The sequence below is a fragment of the Mesocricetus auratus genome, unplaced genomic scaffold, assembly GCF_017639785.1.
Source record: "Mesocricetus auratus isolate SY011 unplaced genomic scaffold, BCM_Maur_2.0 Super-Scaffold_100676, whole genome shotgun sequence".
NCBI lineage: Eukaryota > Metazoa > Chordata > Mammalia > Rodentia > Cricetidae > Mesocricetus > Mesocricetus auratus.
In genome coordinates, this window is record NW_024429266.1 from 148690797 (window position 1) to 148717974 (window position 27178).

At 49.8% G+C, this 27178-nt stretch overlaps 1 protein-coding gene across 1 annotated transcript in view; it reads right to left on the reverse strand.

The window, feature by feature from the left end:
* The window catches only part of Antxr1 (ANTXR cell adhesion molecule 1), a 185601-nt gene that overhangs the window by 42684 nt on the left and 115739 nt on the right, over positions 1-27178 (reverse strand). Inside the window, 4 exon segments of the mRNA XM_005071117.4 lie at positions 5572-5652; positions 13194-13361; positions 13803-13898; positions 17957-17998. Of these exon segments, the coding sequence (XP_005071174.2) occupies positions 5572-5652; positions 13194-13361; positions 13803-13898; positions 17957-17998 (387 nt within the window).

A 27178-nucleotide genomic window follows, 5' to 3' on the forward strand; every position in this document is an offset into this window, starting at 1 on the left:
CCAACCATTTGTCCTTGGAAGGTGAGTAAAATTCCTGAAGTCTGAGCTGCTCACCTGTGCAGGAAGCCTTGGGTACAATCTACCAAATGTGCAAGGTGAGCTGCTCACCTGTGCAGGAAGCCTTGGGTACAATCTACCAAATGTGCAAGGTGAGCTGCTCACCTGTGCAGGAAGCCTTGGGTACAATCTACCAAATGTGCAAGGTGAGCTGCTCACCTGTGCAGGAAGCCTTGGGTACAATCTACCAAATGTGCAAGGGATGCTTCATTGTGTGTCACATAGGTTCTGCTTTGGCACTGCCATGTTGGAAGCATGGGTCTAGCTTTCTGTGTTGAGAGGGTCACCATGGAGATGGTGAACCGTGATGCTAAGCTAACAGAAGTTTGTTAAATGGAGGGGATGGGAAGACACAGCAAACAGAGAAACAGGACTGTTGGAAAGCCAGCAAGGTCCTAGCATGCTCAGGGCTCAGTGAGTGCCATGTGACTGGAATCTGGGGTTGCTCAGGGAATGAGGGTGAATAGCAGATGAAATAGAAAGGAGACTTTTCTCGGTCAATCCAAGATATTGAAGCTTCTCTCCCCCCACTTCTTGCAAGTCAGAAGTCAAAAAGGAAGGCTTTGTTTTAGTAAGGGCAGCCCCGTGGCTGTTTACTGGAAGCAGGGATTGCTGCCAGCAAGGGACCCCTACATAGTAAACTTAAAATGTTAGGACCCTTTGGGGCACTGGCTTGCTATTAAATAGTTCTGTCACTTTCTCATTTACACTGACCTAGAAATTTCCTGGTGGGATTCAAGGAACCATGGACTGTGAGCCTCCCCAGGGCTGAAAGAGGGTGTCAGGTGGGGATGCAGTCATATCTGCTCTGTGGGGCGTGACCAGCTCTGAGGTGATGGGCTCAAGTTTCTATAGTCCTTGCACTGGTAGGCTGGGCCTACACCTGTCTGTCTTTCCAGGTGGGTTGACTGGAGAAGCGCTGGACAGAAGCCAATAGGAGGAGCCGCCAGGCTTTCAGAGTTACAACACTGTAGCAGCTCCGAGTGTGGCTGAGACTTGTTTTTGTTTTGCTTTAGGAAAATTCAGAACCTGTGACTCTTGTTCACAGGCACATGGCTGGTGGGAGTGACTTTGAGTTGATGGAAAATGTGGTCAGCCCCATAAATCTTGTGCAGTCACCACTGCACATCTGTAGTGAGTGTCCTGAGGTTATGCAAAACAAAGCAGGGGAGGAGGATGGCCAGCCACAGTGGTCTTTGCTGTCCTTGAACTCTTGAAGGCATGCCTGTGGGGGAATATTAGCGTCTGGCATCTCAGGTCCACCTGTGGGGGGTGCTTAGTCTCAGGCACACCTGTGGGGTTCTTAGTCTCAGGCACACCTGTGGGGGGGTTCTTAGCCTCAGGCACACCTGTGGGGTTCTTAGTCTCAGGCACACCTGTGGGGTTCTTAGCCTCAGGCACACCTGTGGGGTTCTTAGTCTCAGGCACACCTGTGGGGGGTTCTTAGTCTCAGGCACACCTGTGGGGTTCTTAGTCTCAGGCACACTTGTGGGGGGGTTCTTAGTCTCAGGCACACTTGTGGGGGGTTCTTAGTCTCAGGCACACCTGTGGGGGGTTCTTAGCCTCAGGCACACCTGTGGGGGGTTCTTAGTCTCAGGCACACCTGTGGGGTTCTTAGTCTCAGGCACACCTGTGGGGGGGTTCTTAGTCTCAGGCACACCTGTGGGGAGTTCTTAGCCTCAGGCACACCTGTGGGGTTCTTAGTCTCAGGCACACCTGTGGGGGGTTCTTAGTCTCAGGTCCACCTGTGGGGGTTCTTAGTCTCAGGCACACCTGTGGGGGGTTCTTAGTCTTAGGCACACCTGTGGGGTTCTTAGTCTCAGGCACACCTGTAGGATTCTTAGTCTCAGGCACACCTGTGGGGGGGGTTCTTAGTCTCAGGTCCACCTGTGGGGGTTCTTAGTCTCAGGCACACCTGTGGGGGGTTCTTAGTCTTAGGCACACCTGTGGGGTTCTTAGTCTCAGGCACACCTGTGGGGTTCTTAGTCTCAGGCACACCTGTGGGGGGGTTCTTAGCCTCAGGCACACCTGTGGGGTTCTTAGTCTCAGGCACACCTGTGGGGTTCTTAGCCTCAGGCACACCTGTGAGGGGTTCTTAGTCTCAGGTCCACCTGTGGGGGTTCTTAGTCTCAGGCACACCTGTGGGGGGGTTCTTAGCCTCAGGCACACCTGTGGGGTTCTTAGTCTCAGGCACACCTGTGGGGGGTTCTTAGTCTCAGGCACACCTGTGGGGGGTTCTTAGTCTTAGGCACACCTGTGGGGTTCTTAGTCTCAGGCACACCTGTGGGGTTCTTAGTCTCAGGCACACCTGTGGGGGGGTTCTTAGCCTCAGGCACACCTGTGGGGTTCTTAGTCTCAGGCACACCTGTGGGGTTCTTAGCCTCAGGCACACCTGTGGGGTTCTTAGCCTCAGGCACACCTGTGGGGGGTTCTTAGTCTCAGGCACACCTGTGGGGGGTTCTTAGTCTCAGGCACACCTGTGTGGGGTTCTTAGTCTCAGGCACACTTGTGGGGGGTTCTTAGTCTCAGGCACACCTGTGGGGGGTTCTTAGTCTCAGGCACACCTGTGGGGGTTCTTAGTCTCAGGCACACCTGTGGGGGGGTTCTTAGTCTTAGGCACACCTGTGGGGGGTTCTTAGTCTTAGGCACACCTGTGGGGGTTCTTAGTCTCAGGCACACCTGTGGGGGGTTCTTAGTCTTAGGCACACCTGTGGGGGGTTCTTAGTCTTAGGCACACCTGTGGGGGGTTCTTAGTCTCAGGTCCACCTGTGGGGGTTCTTAGTCTCAGGCACACCTGTGGGGTTCTTAGCCTCAGGCACACCTGTGGGGTTCTTAGCCTCAGGCACACCTGTGGGGGGGTTCTTAGTCTCAGGCACACCTGTGGGGGGGTTCTTAGTCTCAGGCACACCTGTGTGGGGTTCTTAGTCTCAGGCACACCTGTGGGGGTTCTTAGTCTCAGGCACACCTGTGGGGGGTTCTTAGTCTCAGGCACACCTGTGTGGGGTTCTTAGTCTCAGGCACACCTGTGGGGGGTTCTTAGTCTCAGGCACACCTGTGTGGGGTTCTTAGTCTCAGGCACACCTGTGGGGGGTTCTTAGTCTCAGGTCCACCTGTGGGGGTTCTTAGTCTCAGGCACACCTGTGGGGGGTTCTTAGTCTTAGGCACACCTGTGGGGGGGTTCTTAGCCTCAGGCACACCTGTGGGGTTCTTAGCCTCAGGCACACCTGTGAGGGGTTCTTAGTCTCAGGTCCACCTGTGGGGGTTCTTAGTCTCAGGCACACCTGTGGGGGGGTTCTTAGCCTCAGGCACACCTGTGGGGTTCTTAGTCTCAGGCACACCTGTGGGGGGTTCTTAGTCTCAGGCACACCTGTGGGGGGTTCTTAGTCTCAGGCACACTTGTGGGGGGGTTCTTAGTCTCAGGCACACCTGTGGGGGTTCTTAGTCTCAGGCACACCTGTGGGGGGTTCTTAGTCTCAGGCACACCTGTGGGGGTTCTTAGTCTCAGGCACACCTGTGGGGTTCTTAGTCTTAGGCACACCTGTGGGGTTCTTAGTCTCAGGCACACCTGTGGGGGGGTTCTTAGTCTCAGGCACACCTGTGGGGGGGTTCTTAGTCTCAGGTCCACCTGTGGGGGTTCTTAGTCTCAGGCACACCTGTGGGGGAGTTCTTAGTCTCAGGCACACCTGTGGGGTTCTTAGTCTCAGGCACACCTGTGGGGTTCTTAGCCTCAGGCACACCTGTGGGGGTTCTTAGTCTCAGGCACACCTGTGGGGGGGTTCTTAGTCTCAGGCACACCTGTGGGGGGTTCTTAGTCTCAGGCACACCTGTGGGGGGTTCTTAGTCTCAGGCACACCTGTGGGGGGGTTCTTAGTCTCAGGCACACCTGTGGGGTTCTTAGTCTCAGGCACACCTGTGGGGTTCTTAGCCTCAGGCACACCTGTGGGGGAGTTCTTAGCCTCAGGCACACCTGTGGGGTTCTTAGTCTCAGGCACACCTGTGGGGGTTCTTGGCCTCAGGTGCTATGAGGGACTATGTTGACTAGGTTAAGTGAGGCGGGAAGACCCACACTAAAGATGAGCAGCCCAGTTCTCTGAGTCCTGCACAAGAAGGAGGGGTGAGCTGACTCTAGTATTGACTCCTCCCCACTTCTGGACTGTGGGTGCAATCTGACCAGCTGCCATGACTTCTTCTATGATGGACTTTAACCTCAAACTGCAAGTTAGAATACATGATTTCTTTCCTAACTTGCTATTTATTTATTTTGGCATGTGTGTGGGTGTTCTGCCTGCATGTATGTAAGTGCACCCACATGTGTGCCTGGTGCCCACAGAGCCTGGAAGAGGGCCGTGGTGTGTTACAGGTGCTGTGAGCAGCCACGCTGATTCCCGGAAAGAACAGCCAGGGCTCTAACTGCTGAGCCTTCTCTTTAGCTCCCACACTGAGTCATTTTTCTTGGGGTATTTTATCATAGCAACAGGGAAACTAATACAGACAAGGGGTTACCAATACCTGCCAGATGTACTATGACATGGTTACCATTATCAAATTTACAAAGATGAAACACAGAGGCTGGGGGTTTGCCTGAGGCTTTTCTTGCCAGGAAATTACTTCACAATCAATCTGCCTGACTCAAAGGAGTCCTTAATGAGACACCTTTATTCTGTGTGTGGGTAAATGGGACAGGTTCCCAAGGAAGATGCAGGTGGCTGGAAGCTAAGAGAATTTTGTTCTAGCCGGGCGGTGGTGGCGCATGCCTTTAATCCCAGCACTCGGGAGGCAGAGGCAGGCAGATCTCTGAGAGTTTGAGGCCAGGCTGGTCCGACAGCCTCCAAAACAATACAGAGAAACCCTGTCTCATAAAACCAAAAAAAAAAAAAAGAGAGAGAGAGATAGAGAATTTTTGTTCTGAGCCTGTATGTGAGACCTCTCCTAAGACGGGGCATTATTTATTTCTTTTGTCTCCATTAACAAAGAAAAGACGCTGGCTGCCTGGTTTTATAGGGTGGCACTACCCGTATAACTCCCCTAGTGGGAGGCTCGTCAGGTTGGCCTCTGATAGATCCTGGTCAAACCCCATCAGAGTAGAGCCCATCCCCCTAGAGTCCTGGACAGCTGGCCAACACCCATTGTCAAATGACTGGAGTTCTCTGCAGCCTTTGGGCCTCTCCTGGGGAGCTGCCTCTATGTTTCTGTGTAGATGACAACCACAGGCCTCCCACTGGAGGCTGCCTGTGAGCCTACCTGGAACTGTTACTCACTTCACTCTAGACTGAAAATCTCAAGTTCTAGGAAGCAAAACTTGGTGTATTGCTGTCAAAGTCCTTTTCAGAAAAGCAAATCCAAACACAAGGTCTCGCAACAACCAGGAGTTAAGAAATTAGCATCTGATTTGTCATCACAGGAAGCAATAGCTGGAGTTGTACATGAGCAGTTATTGTGAAGAGAGAGAGAGAGAGAGAGAGAGAGAGAGAGAGAGAGAGAGAGAGAGAGAATAAGACCGTTAGCACATCCTACCGTGTCTCCCGGCTGTGGCCTCATCACAGACACTCGGTCATAGCCTTTCCTTAGCAGAACCCACAAGGCATCGAGTTTTCCCTGAAACAAAACAAATGTAAGAAGATTACATATAAAACCAGCCACTGTAGATATGAAGAAGTCTCCAGGTCCTCCCGCCATGTTAGAAGCAGGGTTCAGGTGACATGGTGAGTATGGGTTAGGGACTCTCCATCCTCAGTGCAAGAGATACATTCTAAGAGCTGAGAATAGGGCTGGGGAGATGAGTCTGAGGATACAGTGCTTGCCCTGCAAGTCTGAGGACCCAAGTGCAGATGTCTCCCACAGGTAAGTCTTCCCAGTGTACGGGAGGGCAGGCTGGCTAGCTTGATTAACTGATCCATGAGTTCTGGGTTCAGCAAGGGACTCTGCCTTGATAAATAAGGTGGACAGTGACAGAGGAAGACACTCAGTGTCAACTTCTGCCTACATACACACATGACACACACACACGACACACACGCATGATACATACACAACACACAGACACATACAGAGACATATGTATACACAGAGACACACACAGATACACAGATGACATACATGGAGGTGGGGAAAAGGTCAGTCCACAGTGAGGCACATCCAGTCTCTTGGATTTTGCTCTCACTGTATTCCTGGGGCTGTATCTTCACATCACACAGGAATCCTCTCAATTTTCACTAACCACTTGGTGGTCCGAAAAAAGAAGATGATGATGACAACTATAGGACAATTTCTTGCCCTCCCCATCAGGAGAAACGACAACAACAATAACAAAAGGCCTCTAGAGGAGGCCCATGGCCAGGCTGTAGAGTAGCTATAGAGTGCTCAGTTTGTGATAAAAGTGCACCTCAAAAAGCACAACTAATGATGGAGATGAGAAACCAGCCTGGGCCACCCAGGGTGGCTCCAGAAGGCCACACAGGTCCTTCAGCATGGGAGACAAGAAGGCCAGGATCAGAGATGTGTCTCAGGGTGACTCATTTAGAGGACCCAAACCAGGGACACTGGCCTTAGGGAGGGAGGGAGTTCCAGCCAATTAAGTGCAGGCAGCCTCCAGGATCAAGGAAACAGATTTTCTTCTGGTAACTCCAAAAGAAGAACAGCCTGGCTCAAACTAGGATTTTAGCCCAGTGAGACCCATGGGCTTCTCTTTCAGAACTGTGAGATAAATCTGTGCTGTTTTAACCTCTTGGAGTCTATAATTTATGATAACTGAGAGAGATAGGAAACCAAGTCTGCTGCTGGACAGAACTGGCGTTGTGCTCACAACAGTTTATTGCATGAGGGCTATGCTAAGTGTCAGCTAAGTGTTTCCTTGAAGGTTCTTAGGGACAAGTCCTTACAGCTCAGGATATTAGGTGGGTGAATGGCTTTGTTTTCTAGGAGGGAGCATCAGCCCACCTATATCCCCTTATTTGATAATCACTCAACCCCTGACGGATGAGGAACAAGGGCATGAAAGCGTGGCTGTTGAAGAAAGGAATTAATGAGCTCAGCAGAAAGGGAAAGCTCCATGCACACCGAGAGCAGCTTAGCCATGCAGTCCAGGAGAAAGTGAACCACGCTCCTTGGAGCTGGTGGCCTCACAGAGCCTAAGCACGGAGTGCTCAAGTGCCCTGGGAAGCTGTAGTTGGGCCTTCTCTCCCCCAGCCTGCAACACGGAGCTGTCCCAACTCCCCAGGGCTTGTTCTTCTTAATGTGTGTGTTTGGGGGGGGGAGTTAATAATACTGTCTCCTGTCTCCTCTATAGATTAAATTATAAATTAAGCATTGAAGTTATCTCCTTATCTCAGGAGAAGTACTCATAACATGCTATCTGTCATCAAAGTAAAGTCATGAGAGTGACACTGGTTCCCTGGTACGAAGATGGAGGAGGGTAAGTCAGAGTGTATCCAATTCGTGGACGTCCATAGGCGCACACCTCTTCATCACACCCCAGCTGTGCTCTGGCTCCAGCCACTCCCTCAGAACGGCTCTTTTTAGGCTACCCAGGACATCTTGATGGTCAGACCCATCCATATCCTGGAGATCACTGGGCTGTCTCCCAGGGGCCTTCCTTTCCCTTGGCCTTGGCTTTCGAAGGGCTGACCTGTTTCCTCCTGCGTTGTCCCTTCCGCCTCTTTGTTCCTCCCCCTCTGCCTGTGTTTGACTTGGGCATGGTGCTCCTGTTGGCCCCATCTGTGTTGTACCTGGCCTGACTCCCCCATCTAGTCTTAGGCTTCATGCGTTCTGTCTTCATCTTGGGCCTCCCTCGATGTCCAGATCTAGGCACAGCATGACCTATATAGGTCCAGATCAAGGCATGGAATGACCTGTCAAATTTTAGTTATGATGGAGACGTACAGACTCGGAACAGGAGCCAAAAGCAAGCATGGTGAATGAGTGAGCTCTCTTACCCACATGTGCCCCGCCCTTTACACCCTAAGTTCATGGAGGTATAAGCTATACAGCATGGGCTTGCCCTCTCCACACTGCTTCAGGCCCAACATCAGCCATGTTTTGGGAGTGCTCTCAAGCCCCCGCTCCCCGGTCACCTCTTCCCATCCCACTATTCCCACAGCCCCTGGTGTTGCCAGGGCTCTTGTCACATGCCACTTAGTCAGTGAAACACTCCCTGCCTGGTCTTTTACCTCAGGTTCCTGTCCTCTTTCTCTGTGTGTGCTGACGTAAGATTTCCCTACTAATCCAAATGGGTGCATGGTGGCTAATAAAATAAATCTCAGACCATCTTACAAGCAGTGTTCACTCAAGTAATCACCTAATCTCTTGGTACTTGGTTTTTCTGTGGGGTGTGTGTGTGTGTATGTGGAGGGGGTATGTTGTATATGTGTGTGTGTGTGTGTGTGTGTGGTGTTTCCATCAGGCACAACTTGTACACAACGTGTGCTTTAGACTCTGGTTTTCATCCCCTAGGCTAAATGCCAGCTGCTTCTGTGAAACTATGACAAAGACTCCACCACAAACCCCGGAGCTCCAGCCAGCGCTGTGTTAGCTGACATTTAAAAATAGCTTCTTCCATATGAAGTTGACACAGCTTGACTATAAAATGGGAAATTTACCAGTGCCGGGCTCCCACAAGCACACGTCCCTCTGCCTCAGATGATAACTTACATGCATGGAGACAGGTAAAAGTCTCTGCAGCTTGGCCTCTATAATGGTGAGAGGAGTGGATCACCATTCTAAACACCCCAGCGCGTTGCTGTGTTTCTTCTTTCACTGGCTGTTCTTTGGGGATAGTGGATTTGGCTCTGGGATGGGAACTTCAAGACAGCTCAATTTATAGCGCTGCTCTGAATTCCTATGCTTTGAAATACAACATAGTTTAATCCACAACCCTATCACTCACAGCCTGCCACTCGCAGGGAGCAGCCTGTCTGTCTTTCAAGGCTTGGCCCTGTAGCTGTCATTTCTCTCACTTCCCGACATGTGGAGAAGCTACTGGAAAGAGAGATGGGCAGTTTCTCTGCAGTCTGCAGTCAGTCCTAGTTTTAACCCAGCTGGTGGCCATGTATCTGGGCATGACTTAACTTGTCTGAAATGACCAATTCTGTTTAATGAGAAGCACGGGGTGCTGTAAATTGAGGGAGTAAAAACCAAGCAAAGGAAAATCAGCTAAATACCAGGGGAAATTCCCCCAGCACGGGCCTGGAATGAGGATGGGGGAAGTGTGGTTGGTGTGGTCAGTGTCTTAATATAGCATGGGATACGATGGGGGCGCAGGAAGAGGAACCATTTCCCCTCGGCTCCTGCAGGACTGCTCAGCAAGCAGGCCCACCTGCTTCTCGGCTCTCAAGAACGGAGGAAGAAGGTGGGGCTGCTGCAGTCCATTTCTTTGTGTAGACGATTGCAGCCAATTTGCTGGAGACCTAGACATGGCCCCAGGATCTGCTGAGTTTTGTACTGGCTGCAGGGGTCTCCCTGTTCACAGCGGACACAGTGTGGACTGACCATCCTTTAGGAGCTGCCTGTCCTCACCTACTGTGTGCCTTTCTTTGCCTCTGCACCAGCTAGCTTCCCTAGGGGAACCATACGGATATGAGAGAGTGAGATGAGGGTGAGTGGGGGTGTTTGTTTCCCCTGTCCTCTTCCTACTTCCCTGTCTCCCTGTAGTAACTGCATTTCTATAGGGCAGGGGTCTATACACACCTTCTAGAAGGGGTCAAAGAACTGGAGGCTTCAGGAAGAGGAAAACTGAGGAGGGTATGAAAGAACTTATAGAACCAGTTAATACTGTCAAAGCCCAGTCTCTGGGAGCTCACACGTGTGTCAGACACAACAGAGCTGATACACATACAAAGTCACAGCCCTTGTGACTGCACACACAGGACCTGGACAAGTTCAAACCAGCCAAAATTCCAGCATGGAGGAGGGCAAGTGGGCACAAATCCCATCCCTAGCCAACAAGCATTTGCAATTGATAGCTGCTGGAAAAGGGAAAATCAGAAAACGTCTCTAATGGAATGTCACTGGGTCTATCAACCACATTCCAGGGCAGGCCCTAGGTTTGGAAATTGGCCAACACAAAACACAGCACATGCTTTTGGTGTGCCTTTTCTTTTGTTTCTTGTCTTACTGTTTTTTTTTAGTTGCGAGAGAGAGAGAGAGAGAGAGAGAGAGAGAGAGAGAGAGAGAGAGAGAGAGAGAGAGAGAATGGTCAAAATATGTCTTATAACACTTTTAAAAATGAAACAAATGTCAAAGCCATCTTTTGCTCCTGGGCTGTGAGGAAACAGGTGGAGGGGTGGATTAGGGTTGCTGACTCTGCCCCTTCGCCACAGCTCTCGACGGCTGCACTCCTGTCACTGGGCCCCTGCAGGCCTAGGGGCGTAGTAATTCCTCTTGTAGCTGGTCCCTGGTGGCCTCACTGTGGGGCCGCTGAGCCCAGGTCACCTTTTGTTAGCCCTACCTTTTGCAGTGTGCTTTCTGTGTCAGTGCAGAACTGTGACAGACACCATGAGAGAGCGCCCCCTGGGACTTACTACTTAGTGAGGTCCTGCTGATGCCCACCGGCATCTTAGCTAGGAAAGGCTCAGCACGAAGCGTGCACGTTAAACACGGATCACTGGTGGAAAAGCGGCTCTTCCTCTGGAATTTTCACGTCCTTTCTGCACTCTGGCCTCCATCACAAATCTGTCACTAAATATCCTCCTCTTCCTGGACAGAGCATGGCAATGGAACTGTGCGGCCTAACGTTATAAGGCTTGGGAGTGGTTTCTTGGCCATAACCCATGCTTAAGCTCTTCAGTGGGAGCTGGTGGAGTCCCTGCTCTGTGTCAGGTCCATGCTGTTCACTGGAGCTTCAAAGCATAATTGAAGCCCGCAGTGGGTGAGATGCAGTGAGCAGGCTCATAAACCTAATAATCTCCTTTAATTGCGACCCATCCGTCTCCTATCTAGCAGCGGGCATGTGCGAGGGCTGCCATTAGCTGTTTCACTCAACCAGAATCATGCCCAGACAAGAGGCACCAGTCTCACAGGCTTCCTCCATCTGTCCCGTAAGGTGTCTCCAAGACTGGGATTCCAAGTCACTTTATATCAATGCGGTGGGTGTTAAATGATGTGAAATGCAGCTGGGGTTTCCTTGCTGAGGCTCCTGACATACCACAGAGAAATGGTCAAGCTCTTTGCTCATTGCAATAACCCAGGTTGCCCTGCTCCTATCCTCTGAGACCCAGCCCTGCCTCAGGCAATGCTGTCAGTGACCTCTGGTGACAGCCTGTCTTCTGGGCTTATTAAAACCCAGGTTCTGGGCCGGCCCTATGCTGGAGTTTCTGATACAGCCAGTCTTAGATGGGATCCCTCAATGTGTGTTTCTAATAAGTTCATGAGTGTAGCCCATACCGATGGTTTGGGGACCATACTGTGACCATGCCTGTGATCCTTCTGCCATGAGTTTCAGGGCATCCTGTGTAACTTAGGGAGCCTCTTTCTCAAAGAGGAAGGAGCACCAGCCATTAAGTTCTTGGGGCAACAGAAAGGTATTGGACGGGTGTGGAATCTTAAGGCTTGGCAGGTGGGGTAGTTCTGAGCTGGCAGATGAAATAGGCGAGGCTCGGGGGCATCTTGGAGGTCTTTTGTGAGACTGGGCCTCCAAGCCTGGGATCCTCATTCTGACCTCCTCTTCCCACCGTTACCTGGCTCATACAGGGTTGAGAAGCCCCACTATCCAGTATCTGTGCCCGGCCCACAAGGGACTTGACAAGATCCACTGTGCAGACGCAGATTCCAGGAGGGTGCTGGCAACGTTTTCAGATTTCTAAATGTATTTGTCCACATCCTGATTCATTTAGCAAAAACTCAGTCTGAAGCCACCAGTTAAGAAAGAAACAACATGCCCTTCCAACCTCGAAGATTCCAGAAATGAAAATTCAGCTACAACCAAGGATGTGGCGTTAGTCACAAGGTAGATTCCTGAAAACGGCAGGACAGAAAACCCCACTTCGGCTCATCTCCGAGGATCCTCTCGGCTCCTTCCTGTCTGCACATGTCTGCACGCCACTGCACGTTCCTCCCTGGCAAAGAATTAGCAGCAACAGCCGTTCCTCCAGTCAGCTGCGCTTCACCCTCAGCTCACCCTTTGCCTCGGGGAGGCTTATCCTAAAAAAAAAGAAACTCATGGCTTTAAACGAGCCTAAATGGAAACTGCTCCGGAGTTCGTGTGAGCCTGAGCTCTTTCCGCTGAGAAACAGCAGCTTCTAGTCGGATCACTTTCTACAGAAGCATGCGCATGCGCGTCCAGTCTCAGTCTGCCTAGAAGCACGCGCATGTGCGTCCAGTCTCAGTCGATCTAGAAGCGTACGCATGTGCATGTGGAGGCCAGAGACTGACTTGTGGGTCCTTCCTAGTCATTCTCTGCTTTACTTTTGGAGACGTGGTCTTTCTCTGAACCCAGAGTGCGCTGGTTTGGCTAGACTCTTTATCCAGTGAGCTCCAGCGAGCTCCAGGGATCCTCGTTTATGTAGCAATCACTTTCCAGACTCAACCATCTCCCCAACCCTGACATTTTCTCTTGATTTGTATAAGGGCGGCTCTAAAACTAAGAAATACACAGAAAGGGAAGAAGGAGGAGGAGGAGGAGGAGGAGGAGGAGGAGGAGGAGGAGGAGGAGGAGGAGGAGGAGGAGGAGGAGGAGGAGGAGGAGGAGGAGGAGGAAAAAAACGTTCCGGAAGGTGTCAAGGCTGTAGGCATGTGTGTGCTCGGGAAAGGAGACTACTAGCTGGTTCTCCCACTTCTACCTGAGGCTAGGAGTGGGTCCAGCTGGAACCGTGGGGAAAAGACTGCAGGAGTTGGGATGGGTTTTGTGCAGAGTCCTTAGCTATAAGTTTCTGGTGTTTTGATGGCTGCCATAGTGCAGGTACAAAGGGGGAAGGGCACAGAGCAGATGGCTCACCCCTGACAGGAATTCAAAGCCAGGTGCACCCATGTGACAGAAGGCTTAGTTGCATGTGTCACCTCCCGGGGTTGTAACTTCTCAAGAAGCCAGAGTCGATTATGGCCTGGAGTTGGTGGTGGGGTTGAGAGGAGAGAGATGACGGAGAAGAAAGAAGTCTGGCTCACGATGGGAAGAGGGGGAGCTGAAAGGATTCCGGGCAGAGACACACCTTGATGGGCGAGTACCACTTCCGGGGGGAAGAAGGCCTGCGCATGTTGTTGTTGAGATTGCGGGGCTCCGGGAACTCATATTCTTGCTCTGGCATCTTGACTCTTGCATTCTTTGCCTTTTCCAACTTGGCGCCTTCTTCTGTGGAGCCCTTCTCTCCCCAGCGAACCTAATGGAAGTGAAATCCCCCAAAACTAAGTTGCAGGATTGCACAGTTTGTCCTTAAGAAGCAGAGTGCCGGGGGATGTGCACGCCACCAGCTCCTCGGTCCCTTTAGGATCGTGAGCCAGAGAAGTAGTGTGCGCGGGAAAGTGGGAGCCATGGGCCGGAAGAGTTAGAGGGGGAACTGTCTGGGTGGGGTGCAGAAGTGGGGTTTAGTCCAATGAAAGCAGAAACCACGGGGTGGGGGTTTGGCAGACAAGTGACCTCTGCTGACTCATGGCGGGCACGATGCAGGCATGCAGCTAAAGGCTGTACCACGCCACCTCCCCAGTTTCGTATCTCATAAGCCACCTCTCCCTGGCCCTCAAGCATGGACCACCAGCATTTGCTCTGGTCTGTCACCAGGTGGCTGGCCACACAGACAACTGTGAGATGTTCAAGTTTTTACCTCCATCCTTTTAATGCCTCCGACACCTCGTCCTCCGTAGTAAGAGGCATCTACCGTCGGCCATTTCTTCTTTGGCAAGCCATCGTCGTCTTCTTCCTGCCGAGAGATAGTGACAATAAAGACAAAGTCTCCCAAGGTTGTGTGTCTACTATGGTGAGGTGGGCAGGAGCAAGCTGGTATAGTCAAACCACACAGTTTCAGAGCACAGTTAAGTCCTCCCGCTCACTGACTCTGGGGGTCACACAGCCTCTCTCAGTCCATGGTCCTGATCCAGGGAATGGGAGTGGACAGCCCCAGAAGTAGGTCCTTCCTTCACAGCAGGGCACTATTTGAATGTGTCACTGAACCTCATGTGTCAGGAGGGTAACCCCTAAGGCAACAGTGTGAGCAGATGCTATCTGAAAAGAAGTGAGTGGTCTGAGGGCTGGCTGTGTCCTCACAGAGGGAGTTATGGGAGACTGGCCTTGTCGTGAGTGAGCAGCAACGGGGGAGCCGTGGCTCGCTCGCTCTCTTTGGCTAAACTTCCTTGCCCTTCCACCTCTGCTCTGGATGATGTGTAAGAAGGTTGCAGGCCCCTTGCCCCTGGACCTCCCGGAACTGTAAGAAACTAGTTTCTTTTCCCCATAAATCATCCGGCCTTGGCTATTGTGTTATAGAAGGTCGGCATTAGGAGGAGATGGTTTTATGAGTGTCATCATTTGTTAATTACAGAAGTGCAAACGCTGGACACCATCTACTCCAGCTGTCCTGTGATAAAATGGCTGTCATATTGGGAGCAGTGGAGGTGAGGTTCTGATTTGGCGTCTTGGTACCCTGTCCACTGGATGACCCGCCCCTTAGTATAAGAACTTGATTCACATCTGTGTTTGTTTTTTCACCCAGAATTCGGAGACACTCTGAATGTTTATGTATAGAACACACAAAAACTCCTCTCTATCCTTTTCTTGACTTCCTGGCATGCTCCAGGCGCCCCTCTCTCCACTTCTCCACTCTTGTGTGTGGGGACCCTGGGAAAGGAGGGCGGTTTATCCAGTGACAGGTGCACCCCCACTCCATGTAGTTTCACAACAGGAAATACGCTCAGCTCCACCAAGCCCCACTTTAGTGCCTGACCTGAGCTTTCACTCCAAACTCAAACAACAGCCACGAAGAAAGTCAACACTGAGCCCAAGGTCTGGGCAAAGGAGAGTCAGTGTTTCCCTGCAGTAAGCACCACTCTGTTTATGCACCAGAGCCTGCAGAGTTGCGCAATCCCAGGGAGCCAGGAGAACCTTTGATGTGCCTTTTCACTTGGGCAAAAGTTGAGTAAACTCACAGAGCTCAGCACATACCCTTGGCAGGCTGCTGTATCTGAGGGTGCAGTTCAACATCTCATTGAAGATGGAAGGAGGAACTGTTAGCACAGATTTTTTTTTTTTTTTTTTGGTAAATGAACTTTGGTGACCTTCATAGTTCTTGGAGGTAAGGATTGACTGAGCCTAACTGTTTCATAATATCAAGCAGCAGGAAGGGCCTTGTAGGAAATCAGCAGGGGGTGGTCAGAAAAGAAGGGCTCAGGTGGTGACTTCACCTCCAGTGACAGGGAATCCCAGAAAGGGATGCCTTTTGCACTCTGCATTTTGTACTTCCTGTTAAAGAGGGATTCCACAGGAAAGGGGATCACTATACAGAGTCCTTGAGCTGCCTTCATCCTACTTTAGTTATTTATACAGTGATCTCCTCTGTGCTGGATGGTTTTATGCCAGCTTGACACCAGCTAGAGTCATCAGAGAGGAAGGAGGCGCAATTGAGAAAATGTCTCCACAGGACTGGGCTACAGGTGAGCCTGTAGGGCATTTTCTTAATTAGTGATTGATGGGGAAGGGCCAAGTCCATTGTGGGTGATGCCACCCCTAATCTGGTGTCCTTGGTCCTATAAGAAAGCAGGCTGAGCAAACCATGGGGAGCCAGCCAGGCAGCAGCATGCTCCATGGCCTCTACACCAGCTCCTGCCTCCAGCTTCCTGCCCTCACTGCTTTTGATGATGACCTGTTCTATAGAGCTGCTTTTGGTCATGGAGTTTCATCACAGCAGCAGTAATGCTGACTAGGACAGCTTCTTTTGACAGGAGGACTTCCAGGGCGCTCTCTGAAGACAGGCACACAAGCTGTACTTGAGGCTTCAGCGGGATCTTCACATGGGGCTGGATTGGAGAAGCATCTAGATTCCAACTGTGATTTTTCAGAGCACTGAATAGAATACCTAACATGGTCTAAGTTAAGTTTTTCCTTTCTGTAGGATTTCTCTCTTTTCTTCCTGCCAGAGCACATTAGGAAGGGGACCAGGGCCCCAAGGGCTCCAGAGCCAATGCACATGCCGAAGTAATCTTCCTGGCAGGAAGAAGTTGCCTTAAGCCTCCCACAAGCCTTCAGGTCCCAAGTGTCCATGGTCATCATTATGTTTCAGAAACTACGTTTGCCTTTTTCAGTCCAAGTACGATCTCCATAAAGAATATTAGTGAAGACTAAAACAACTCAGTTTCTTCCTTTCCCTTGCTTTTATCCATTCTTCCTTGTTTGTGCTCCACCCCTGCATTCAGCCCATGTTTGTGCACCCATGGTGTCTGTGCACCCTTGTACTAGATGATGTAAAGCACATCAGACCCCACAGGCCCCCAGCACCACGATCTCCAGCATTTCTCCTAAAGGCCAACTCAGAGCAATGAGCACCAAAAGAGCAACTGAGGGAGGGGACATTTTCCACCCCAGAGCAGCCCATCAGGGAGCTTGACTCTCTGTTTTGGGATCCCAAGAAACAGACGCACACACACAGGCAAAGCAGCATGGAATTGCGGGACTAGCTGCGGTTCTTGCTCTCAGAGGGTTAATAACAGACTCAACACAGAGACGGGGTTCTCTTCTCTCTCCTCTCTGCACAGAGATGCAATTTCCTCCCTCAGTTTCTGGGCAGAGAGTTAGCATTCCTGCAAGATGCGCTTTAATTGATTGCAGCTATTAAGTCTCTTAGCATTCATGCACCATTCAGCACATGAGAGACACATGGAATTTTAAACCTAATCATCTTTCTTTCTGTGTAGGGAGGCTGAGCTGGGACAGGGACGGCTGAGAGGTGGTATCTGAGGTACATACGGACAGATTACAGGGACCCAATTAAGAACCTGAAACCCCATCTTAGCACCTCTTTGTCCCAGTAAGTTTTCAAATCTAGGGCTTCTACCCTGGTAGTGTTACTCCTAAGGATCCTGCTGCCCCAGGCTGGGAAAGCCATTTGCTGGGAACTCCCGCCTACCAGCAGCTGTTAACACCTCTGCTAGTTTATTAGAGCCGCCCTTGCACCACGGAGGCTTCCTGGCCCACTGAGTGGAAGAGTCTGAGAGTTTGTCTGTAGACCGTGAGGATTTGAGAGTGAGGCCAGGGTATTAGTATATCCTGCTCCAGCATAGATTCATGACCACCTGGCAGATTTTATGTAATACTGCTTCAAATTAAAGAAAAATGGGATACTTGGCACCAGCCTTAGAGGCAGCGATTATTTGCAGAGTGTGGCAAACTTGCCATAACCTATACATGTGAGGTGTATGTCTGCAGGAAGACAAGAATTCTAATACGCTTCAGAGGAAAAATTAGACCCTTAAAACCCCACATTGTTCATTGTACGGATAAAAAACATTTATACTGAGTGTGGTGAGACATGTCTGCAATCCCAGCACTGGGGAGGTTGAGGCAGGTGCAACATGAGTTCAAGCCCAACCTGTACCACATGAGGATCTGTCTCCCAAAAGGGAGTGGGGAGGAAGATTCAGGCTGTCTGTGGCTTAGGTGGGGAGTGTATGCAGCATGTGAGACTTCCTGGATCTAAGCACAGAAAAAAGCCAACAGTCAAATACATCGCCTCAATAGAAAATCTTCCCAAATCCTTGAAAACAATAGAGCAGACGGATGTATGCACTTTAAAATTTGTTTTTGTGGAAAGAAATCACCCGGTCTCTGGCTCCCTGTGTTGCTCAATTCATATTCACCCTGGTTAGGAAAGGCCCAAAGACTCTGTTCCACATGTAGTGGCGCCCAGCCCTGCTCGCAAGGGGCTACATAACCGGCCAATGCTGCCCCACTCTGTCACCTTCCCGCCCCAGGCACCCTGCTTGGGCCACTTACCTCACTCTCCTCAACAGGGGGCGGAGGGACCTCCTTGATGATCTGTAAATGAAAAGGAGAATGGGTCAGTGGGGGGCTCTAGCCTCCTGCCTCCTAAGATGTCTGCCACAATCACCACAGGAACAGTCCCGAGCTTGGGGACTGAAGTTTGTGCCATGACCTGGCTGGACAGAGTAGCCCAATGAGAGCAGGAACTGGGATGAGACCTCAGTGTCATAGTCCTGTGTAAAGAAACATGTCCCACAGCTGTTTGATCTCACGGGGGTGGCATCTCGTTCCATTCATCTGTTCCCTTGGTCACTCAAGCCTCAAGTCACTGCTCCCTCCACCCAGCCGTCTACACATTGATGAGGGATGGTGATGCACGTGAGGTAAGGGGTGCTGCAGAGACCAGCTAGGTTCAGACCAGGCTTATGTGACAGGAGGTCCTCTATCACTGGCCCCAGTGGGTCCATGCAGAGACAGGAAGGGGCCTGGGTAGCCCTTGAGTAGCCCCTGAGGGAAGGCAGTGAGGAGGAAGGCCGAGGGGTCTCTCCCAGGTACAGACAATGCAGAGGCAAACATATTTCAGTAACTATAAGACTATTCCTCAACTGCTCTGTCTGCTGTGCGGAGAAAGACAGACACAGTTCCATCAAGTTGCTGGGAGTCCCTTCCCCGACACTGTGATTGGCCTAATAACTGCACTCAGAAAAGGATAGTCTGGCAGTTAACTAGATTTGAATTCCTTTCCAGGGCACTTTGGCGATAAACTACTGTGATCCTGTCTTTTCCTTGGGGACCTGCTACCCTCACCCAAGCTTACTGTTGGAATTTTGGGGCCCCACACAGAGCATTTTCTTTAGGTGACTTCTAGCGAATACAAAGCTTGTCCTGTAACCTTTGCTGTCTCAGCACCAGGGCTGCTCATTCAGCCGCCTTTCAACCTTTAGCCCAGGAACTCCCCTAGGAGCACTGAGCATCCCTCAGCTTTTACTAAGTGGGTGCCCTTTCTAATTTAACAATACCTAGTGCTCACTAGGGCTCTGGTCCCCATCTCTGTCTCCACCCTACTGTAATCTGCAGTGTTATCCCCATTGATTAGACAGTTACCAACAGCAGCCAGGGGCCTGAAGAGACTCCAAGCATCTGAGCACAATAGTAGCTAATTGGAGAGGCAGAGCTGAAGGTACCCTGGGGTTTACAACTACTGTTTCATCTGCTTCCACTTCCTGTTGCTGTGGGAAGCTGTGTTTGTCCTCACCCACTCAACTCCCTTCTGAGACCTCTCGGGGAACCTCTGGGGAAGACCGCTACTGCCTGGAGGCTGACTTGCATCATTCCAGAGACATCGAATTATTTTAAAACAGGAAATGGCTGGAAGTTGGAGGAAGGGGTGAGGAGGTGGGGGCATGGCAGGATGTTTGCAAACAGGCAGATACAGCGGATGAGACAAAGTCTTCAGCTCTGAAGAGGCTCAAGGCTGCTCCTTCACTGCATGGAAGCCTAGCACCTTGTCAAAGGTAAATCCCGACCTGCCTTGTCACACTGTGAGGATCTAAGAAGCCTCTGGGTCTCCTGGAGCCCCATCAACTAAGCACAGCCAAAGACATAAACCTGGCAGGAGTTGAGCCATTCTGAGGATTTGCACGTGCAGTGCTGTGAAGACAGTGCATGGATCAGAGCACCCCCGTCCCCCGTCAGCTTCTTCCTTTATCGAATCTTTAATAATCCCCTGCATAAGCCAGGTGGCTGTATGGTTGGCACCACAATACACGTGAATTAGTACACACCAAAGCTGGGGAAATGGCTCTGTTGATGAGCTGCTTGCTGTGTAAGCATGCGAATTGATGAGTTCAATCCCATCTACCCCTGTAAAAGTCAGATGTGGCGTTTGGTGCCTGTAATCTCAGAACTAGGGAGGCAAAGATGAGACAATCCTTGGAGCTTGCTGGCCAGTCAACCCGGACTAATCCACAAGCTCCAGGTTAGTCCGAAAAATAAAGTGGGAAGCCTTTGGGGAAGACCCTCAACATCTAACTCTGGTTTCCACATGCACACAGGCATGCATACACATATACTTACTTGCACATGAACACACACACACACACATACTTACATGCACATGAACATACACACACACACCACTCAACATATGACAATGGCTAGGACACACAGCACAGGGAACCCACCACTCAAAGTGATTCTGATTTAGTTTACTCCACACTTATTGAATATTTACTCCATAGCCTACAGAGGGCCAGATATGAGCAGAGCCCCAAAGACAATTCCATCATACATGATTCACTAATATTGGTTACAAGGGACTAGTTTGTAATGCAGATTCCACATGAATACACAGTAAATTTGGCACCTCCATTTCTGAAAATCAAGCCACTGTGTTCAGCTAAACAGAAAGTGGTCCTCTAACCTGGCCTTGCCTGCTGAGTGACTGGCAGGGACAATGCAGCGGTCCTCCAGTTGCTTTGAGCTGGTGAGCCCAGCCTGGCCTGGGACATGATAGCCAGAGAGCAGCATCCTATGCCAAGAGCAGCACGTGGGCCACCCTGAGCACTGCTCTGAGCAGAGAAATGCCCATCCTTTTGTATTTCCCCCACTGGGAGACTCTATTCCTGGAGGAGATGCTATTCATAGCTTCGTGAAAACCCTTGTTACACAATAAAATTTTATTCAACTTTAGAGAAAAATGAAGTAATAAAATTTGGAGAAAAGTAGCTGGATCTTGAAAGAATTACATTATATGAGGTGATCCAGACCCAGAAAGATAAGTAGTACATGTTCTGTCTTGGGGTGGATGTAGCTTTTCATGCCTTTATGTAGTTAGCATACATATATAAGAGAGGGCGAAGGCCGGGCATTGGTGGCGCACGCCTTTAATCCCAGCACTCTGTGAGTTCAAGGCCAGCCTGGTCTACAGAGTGAGTTCCAGGACAGCCTCCAAAACAATACAGAGAAATCCTGTCTTGAAAAACCAAGAGAGAGAAAGAGAGAGAGAGAGAGAGAGAGAGAGAGAGAGAGAGAGAGAGGGCGAGTGTGGGTATTGGCTATGAAGCTAAAAGGAGTATGTTTATGTTAGAGGGGACAGAGGTGTTGAGGAAGGAGGGGCAATAGGGATCATGTGACACAAAAGCAGAAAAGAGGTTACAGAGGGTGGAGGGCACAGGGAAGGATGGTGATGGGAGAGATGCATTTCTAGCAGGCTCCCAAATAATACTGACCCCAGTGTCTGAGGACCATGAGTCAGCGGATTTCTGGGCAGTTTGTGTGCATCAATCTGCAATGGGCAGGGGTGTGTTTTGTGTTAAGTCAGATATTCCCACAGCTGTGCTGTGGATTTCTATGGCGAACAGAAACACCAGCACTAAGTCCCATGTGACTCGGTTTGTAATTCCAGTGCTTGGAAGGCAAGGGAAGGAGATCTCAGGTTCGAGGCCTGTATGAGCTACACAGTGACACCCTGTCTCAAAAACAACTGTAACCGTTTCCTTTCTGTTGGTGTAATATAATACTCTGAGCAAAAGCAACTTAGAGGGAAGGGTTGAGTTGGCTTATACTTTCAAGCCTCAGTTCCTAACTGAGGGAAGTCAGGGCAGGAACTTGGAGCAGAAACCGTGGAGGAACTCTGCTTGCTGGCTACAATCCCATGTTTAGTGAGCATTCTTATACAATTCAGGATCACCTGTCCAAGGAATGGTGACATCTACAGTGTGCTGGGCCCTCCACATCAATTAACAGTCAAGACATGCCCATAGGCCACTGATCTGGGCAAGCCCTCAGTTGAGACTTTCCTCTCAGACACCTCTAGGCTGCCTCAAGAGGACAACTAAAGTTAACTAGGGCAGGAACTAACCAATACATAAACCCAAACCCAGCAGCCTTTAGATACTCGGCTTTAACAGTGCCAGTGTGCATGCCCTGCTCCCCCTCTCAAATGCCTCTACTGTTCAGGGGTGAGGACACAAGACCCTTAGCTCCCTCCTTGGCTCCGTTTGAAGGCATGCCTCTGCCTCCTCTCTTGGGCTCATCTGCATACGAAACTGACTTGGCCTGGGCCAAGTCATCTCCGTGGCTTCCTGGGACTCAGATCTCATAGGTTGTGGTCCACACTGTTGGAGGTGAGCTCCGAGCTGCATTCACACCTCTTTTTACTACAGCGGACCCTGATCTAGGAGACACAACACGCGCAGGCAGCTTTGTCTCTGCCCTGCAGCTCTGAGCATGTTACTCAGGAACTGTTTCTGGAAAGTGTGAGCACGTGCCTCCCGAAAGGAGAAGGTGCAGGCAGCATTTCCTCTTGCTTGCAACATCTTTGTTCTCAAGGAAACACTGGACACTTAGTGCTGCAAGACTTGCTCCTGGCCTGTCAATCCTCTGGTGTAATTTGGGGGGGGGGGGTAATTAAGATATTCAAAGTCTCTCCTTATACCACAGCAGCCTGGGACCCTGATGTGTGGTGGGAAATCTAGCATCTGGGGTGGACTGAGGGCTAACTGATGCTTTTCTAGACCCCACTCAGGCCCATTCTGTTTCTCTATCCCAGCTTCCAAGTCCATTCACTGCCCTGTGGGTTGATGTTTCCATTCTCAGCCTGGGTCCCAAACTGATTTCCTGGACAGTGAACTGACAAACTGAACACTGCCTACACAATCTGTGTTGTTACAATACAGGTCTGTCACATGCATATTTGTTTATGTGTAGTAGGCACAACAGTTCTTTTTTAACAAATAAATCACAGCCGGGCGGTGGTGGTGTGCACCTTTAATCCCAGCACTCGGGAGGCAGAGGCACTCTGTGAGTTCAAGGCCAGGCTGGACCGACAACCTCCAAAACAATACAGAGAAACCCTGTCTCATAAAACCAATAATAATAATAATAATAATAATAAATAAATCACAAAATTAAGAAATTATATTAGCTTCAAGGAGATGATATTCAAAGGCCAAGATAAATTATCATTATTTCAGCTTTGTGTGTGGTAGTGGTAGCAGAGTTCATGGAATGTTTACCATCAGATGTAGAGAAATACGTCACGATGTTTAGTGTTACTGAGGGGAAGTGCTTGACTGGCTGATAGTGAACTGGGCAGGAAATGCACAACCCACACAGGGACGCCCACCTCATCTGCTTCCTTGCCTCCATTTACACATGTGCAATCAAGCAGGGACAGCGGTCCTGTTAGTGTGCTGTTTTCCTTACGGAGAATTGTGTGCAGCACCATGAGACGGGTGTCCTGGCTATATGAACCAAGGACTGAACGAAGAAGGAAACCTTTAGCACGTGGGAAAGGAGCCTAGATGGAGGTAAAAGAAGGGGGACACTGGGAGAGCCACAGCTGTGCAGAAGCCCAACGGGGCCTCATGGGAGACCTTGCCAGGGAGAGGGCAATGGGGGCTTCAGACAGTGGTGGTCTGCAGCTCTCTTTTGCTCTCCATGGGTCACAGGCACGTGAAGGTACAGTGCTGAGAGCAGGGTGAATCTTGGGCCTCAAGGGAACCACACACACACACACACACACACACACACACACACACATTTTTTCTTCTGAGACAGGATTTCTCTTTGTAGCTTTGGAGCCTGTCCTGTCCTGGGACTCACTTTGTAGACCAGGCTAGCCTTGAACTCACAGAGATCCACCTGCCTTTGCCTCCTGAGTGCTAGGATTGGAGGCATGCATCATAACGTCTGGTGATTTTTTTTTAATGGACTGAATAACCAGACAATATAACAACAGATTTTGTATCTCAGACAATGCTGAGGCAATATGAAGACAGTGATCCCCAGCCATTATGTTTTTCTTGCTGGCTAATCTCTGCCCTAATGAGCACTGCTGTGTCATGTTCATGCTCAAAGCCACAGCATGTGTGCTCACTCTTTATACACCAGATCAAAGATATATATTTTCTGTAATAATTTGTGTTATCTTGTGCCAGAAAGATGGATAAGATGCTTTCTGCCAAGCCTGGTAACCTGAATTTGATCTCCAGGACCCACATAATGGAAAGAGAACTGACTCTTGCATGTCGTTAGCTAGCTTACATACACACACACACACACACTAAAAAAATGTAACAAAAAATTAAAGCACTCAAGATATTGAAAAGAACGAAAATCTTATTGAGTTTAGCATAAGATTGTTTCCATAAGATTGTGCATTTGATTTTTAAGATTTATGTGCCCCTGCTTGTCTGTATGTACATCACATGTGTGCAGTACCCAAAGAAACCAGAAGAGAGTGTCAGATCCCTTTGAACTGGAACTAGAAAGGCATCCCCAAGGACTAACACTACAGATGGGAGGGGCGCTTGCCTTTCACATTCTCGCCTTCTGTTCTCATCCCCAAGCCTTAAGATAAGTATTCCCATCAAATCCAGGAAACCATAGGAAAGTGGGGAACTCTATATGCAAGACCCAGACAGACAGATCAATGACCCCTCCCACAATACATACAGACTAGCTGAGTTTAACATGAACCTCATGTCTGATTGTGAAATTATTACTGCTGGCTAGCATAGCCTCAAGCTTTCACATCACACAAGTCTAGCAAAGGCCAGTGCTGAGGTGTTTGGAAGGAAACACAACACATCTTCAAAGATATGAGATCTTTTTAAAGAAATGAGAACTTCTGGGTTTCTTTCTGCTTTTGGAATTCTAACTTGAAACAGTTTTACCTGGCTATGGCTTGGATTATTTAAGAGGCCATGTTTATCGATATCTAAAGTGATAGCCACAGTAGGAATGCTAACTGGAGTAGACAAGGTCTAAGTGACTGACTTGGTGATTTAGCAGAACATCTGGGCACAGTGGCCACAGCAGGGTGTCAGGGTCACTGAGGAACTCTGAGAAGTGGCAGAGGAAAAGAAATCCATGAACTCAGAATGGCTTGGAGGAGGGGTATATCTGGCCTCTGCCTGGGCTATGGGCCAGCTGTTTCCAGCTGCCAGCATGGTCAGTGGAGTCTGAGCAAGGCCACAGAGGTCAGTGTGTTGATGATGCTGTAGTTTTTTTAAGCTGGGAGACACTGAGGCAGCCTCCTAGGAGAGAGGGCAGAGGCCATCCTCACTGTCCCAGATTCTGCATTTTGAATTGCTTCAACCTTCTCTGGGATTGTATTTCTTCACTATTTCTGGTAGAATGCCAGTGTCCTTGGTGTGAGCATGCCATGGTATTGGGGATTGCAGACAAAAAAGGGCCGAAGAAGAGTTCCAGGGTTGGCATATTTGGAGATTCACTACACACATCATTATAATAAGGCCCATGGAGGCATTCTTCAGCCTAGTTCAAAATGGCATCTTTCAAGCCATTGCCTACACCCCTCCTGTTTTGAGGTGTGTCGTTTCCACCTGGAGGGGCGTTACTGTCCAGGGGATGCAGTTTACAAGAGCTGTTCCTAATCATCTAATCCTCACATGGTTTCAATATGCAGCCTGATCTAAGAGCCCGAACCAGGGACTCTCCAGAGGGACTCAGAGGAGATGGAATGCAAGGAGGTCAATGGGAAACAGCACAGTTCCCAGTTCCTGGTTTCCTGCATGGGGATCTGAAGTTAAAGGATTTCCCCATTCCTTCAACTGACAGGGGAAGACTAGGCTTTGACAGTGTGTGATGGCCAGCCTCTTTCCACTGTACCTGTAGGAGAAACATGGGTGGGTGGATTTCAAGGTAAGCAATGAGGAGGGCTCAGGTGGAAGGAATCTGGCAGGATAAGGTGGAAATGCAGAGAGGAGGGCAGGGATGCAGAGGGGAGGGCAGGGATGCAGAGAGGAGGGCAGGGATGCAGAGAGGAGGGCAGGGATGCAGAGGGGAGGGCAGGGATGCAGAGAGGAGGGCAGGGATGCAGAGTGGAGGACAGGGATGCAGAGAGGAGGGCAGGGATGCAGAGAGGAGGGCAGGGATGCAGAGGGGAGGGCAGGGATGCAGAGAGGAGGACAGGGATGCAGAGAGGAGGGCAGGGATGCAGAGTGGAGGACAGGGATGCAGTGTACAGGGCAGGGATGCAGAGTGGAGGGCAGGGATGCAGAGAGGAGGGCAAGGATGCAGTGAAAAGCAGGGATGTAGAAGGGAGGGAAGAGATGCAGAGGGGAAAGCAGGAACCTGAATAGTGAAAACTAATTTCCTGAGTAGCAGAGTGAGAAGATCCAGATGGAGGCGTAGGCTGGAGAGCGATCAGAGAATACACCTGTCCAAGTCCACAACACTGTCTGTTTACACTGCGTTTCAATCACACAAACCACTAGACAATTCCTTGGTGGTGCTGGGAGTGAGTGTCTGGCTCTACAATTCAGTGTTATGATATGGATGGAGAGCAGTATCTGAAGACTTTATTCTTGTTTCACTTTAAGGCACATCAAGTTCTAATTGGTCACTAGAGATGCCCCTGAGATTTGTTAAATGTCCCTGAGATTCAAGAAAGTGAATTAAATGTGACCTTTTACAAGACTACTAGAAAAGTGCTCACAAGGTCACTTGGAAACCAAAGGGAACAGGTTTTGTACAAAGAACGTGATGAATGAACATGCCCCACCCTCTTTTAACAAACCAAATAATACAGTCTTTATCTTTATTCCTACCTGGACCCAAATGTAATGATTTGCTTTGATCTAAAGGACATCTGATGTAATTAATGAGTAATTGCAGAAGAGCTGCAATTGTACAGAGTTATTGTTTGTCTCTTTAATTGTGGTAAGTACCACAAGACATAAGATTCTCCGTTACTGTATTTTTATGAGCACAGATCAGCAATTTATATACTCAAACCATTATGCAACTCATTTCAGAATTTCTTTTTTTAAAACTGAGTGTGTGTGTGTGTGTATGAGGTCAGAACAGCTTGTGGGGTTAGTTCTCTCCTTCTACCATGTGGGTCCTGGGGATGGAACCCAGGTAGTAAAGTACCTTTACCAATGAGCCATCTCACCAGCCCCTGAGTTTATCTTGAAGAATATAGCAAGATCTCTTTCCTTAGATTCCTGATATACCATCGACCTACTGTGATGATTACTAGTCATTGTCAACTTGAGTAGACTTAGAATTACCTAGAAGACGCACTCTGGGTGTGTTTCCAAAGAATTTTAACTGAGGAGGGAAGATCTACATGGATGTGTGCCACACCATCCCATGGGCTGGAGCCTCAGGCTGAATAAAGCGAGGAAAGGGAGAAGTTGAGTCGAGCACTAGTATTCATCTCTCTCTGCTCCCCGACAGAGAATGCCTTGTGATAGCTGC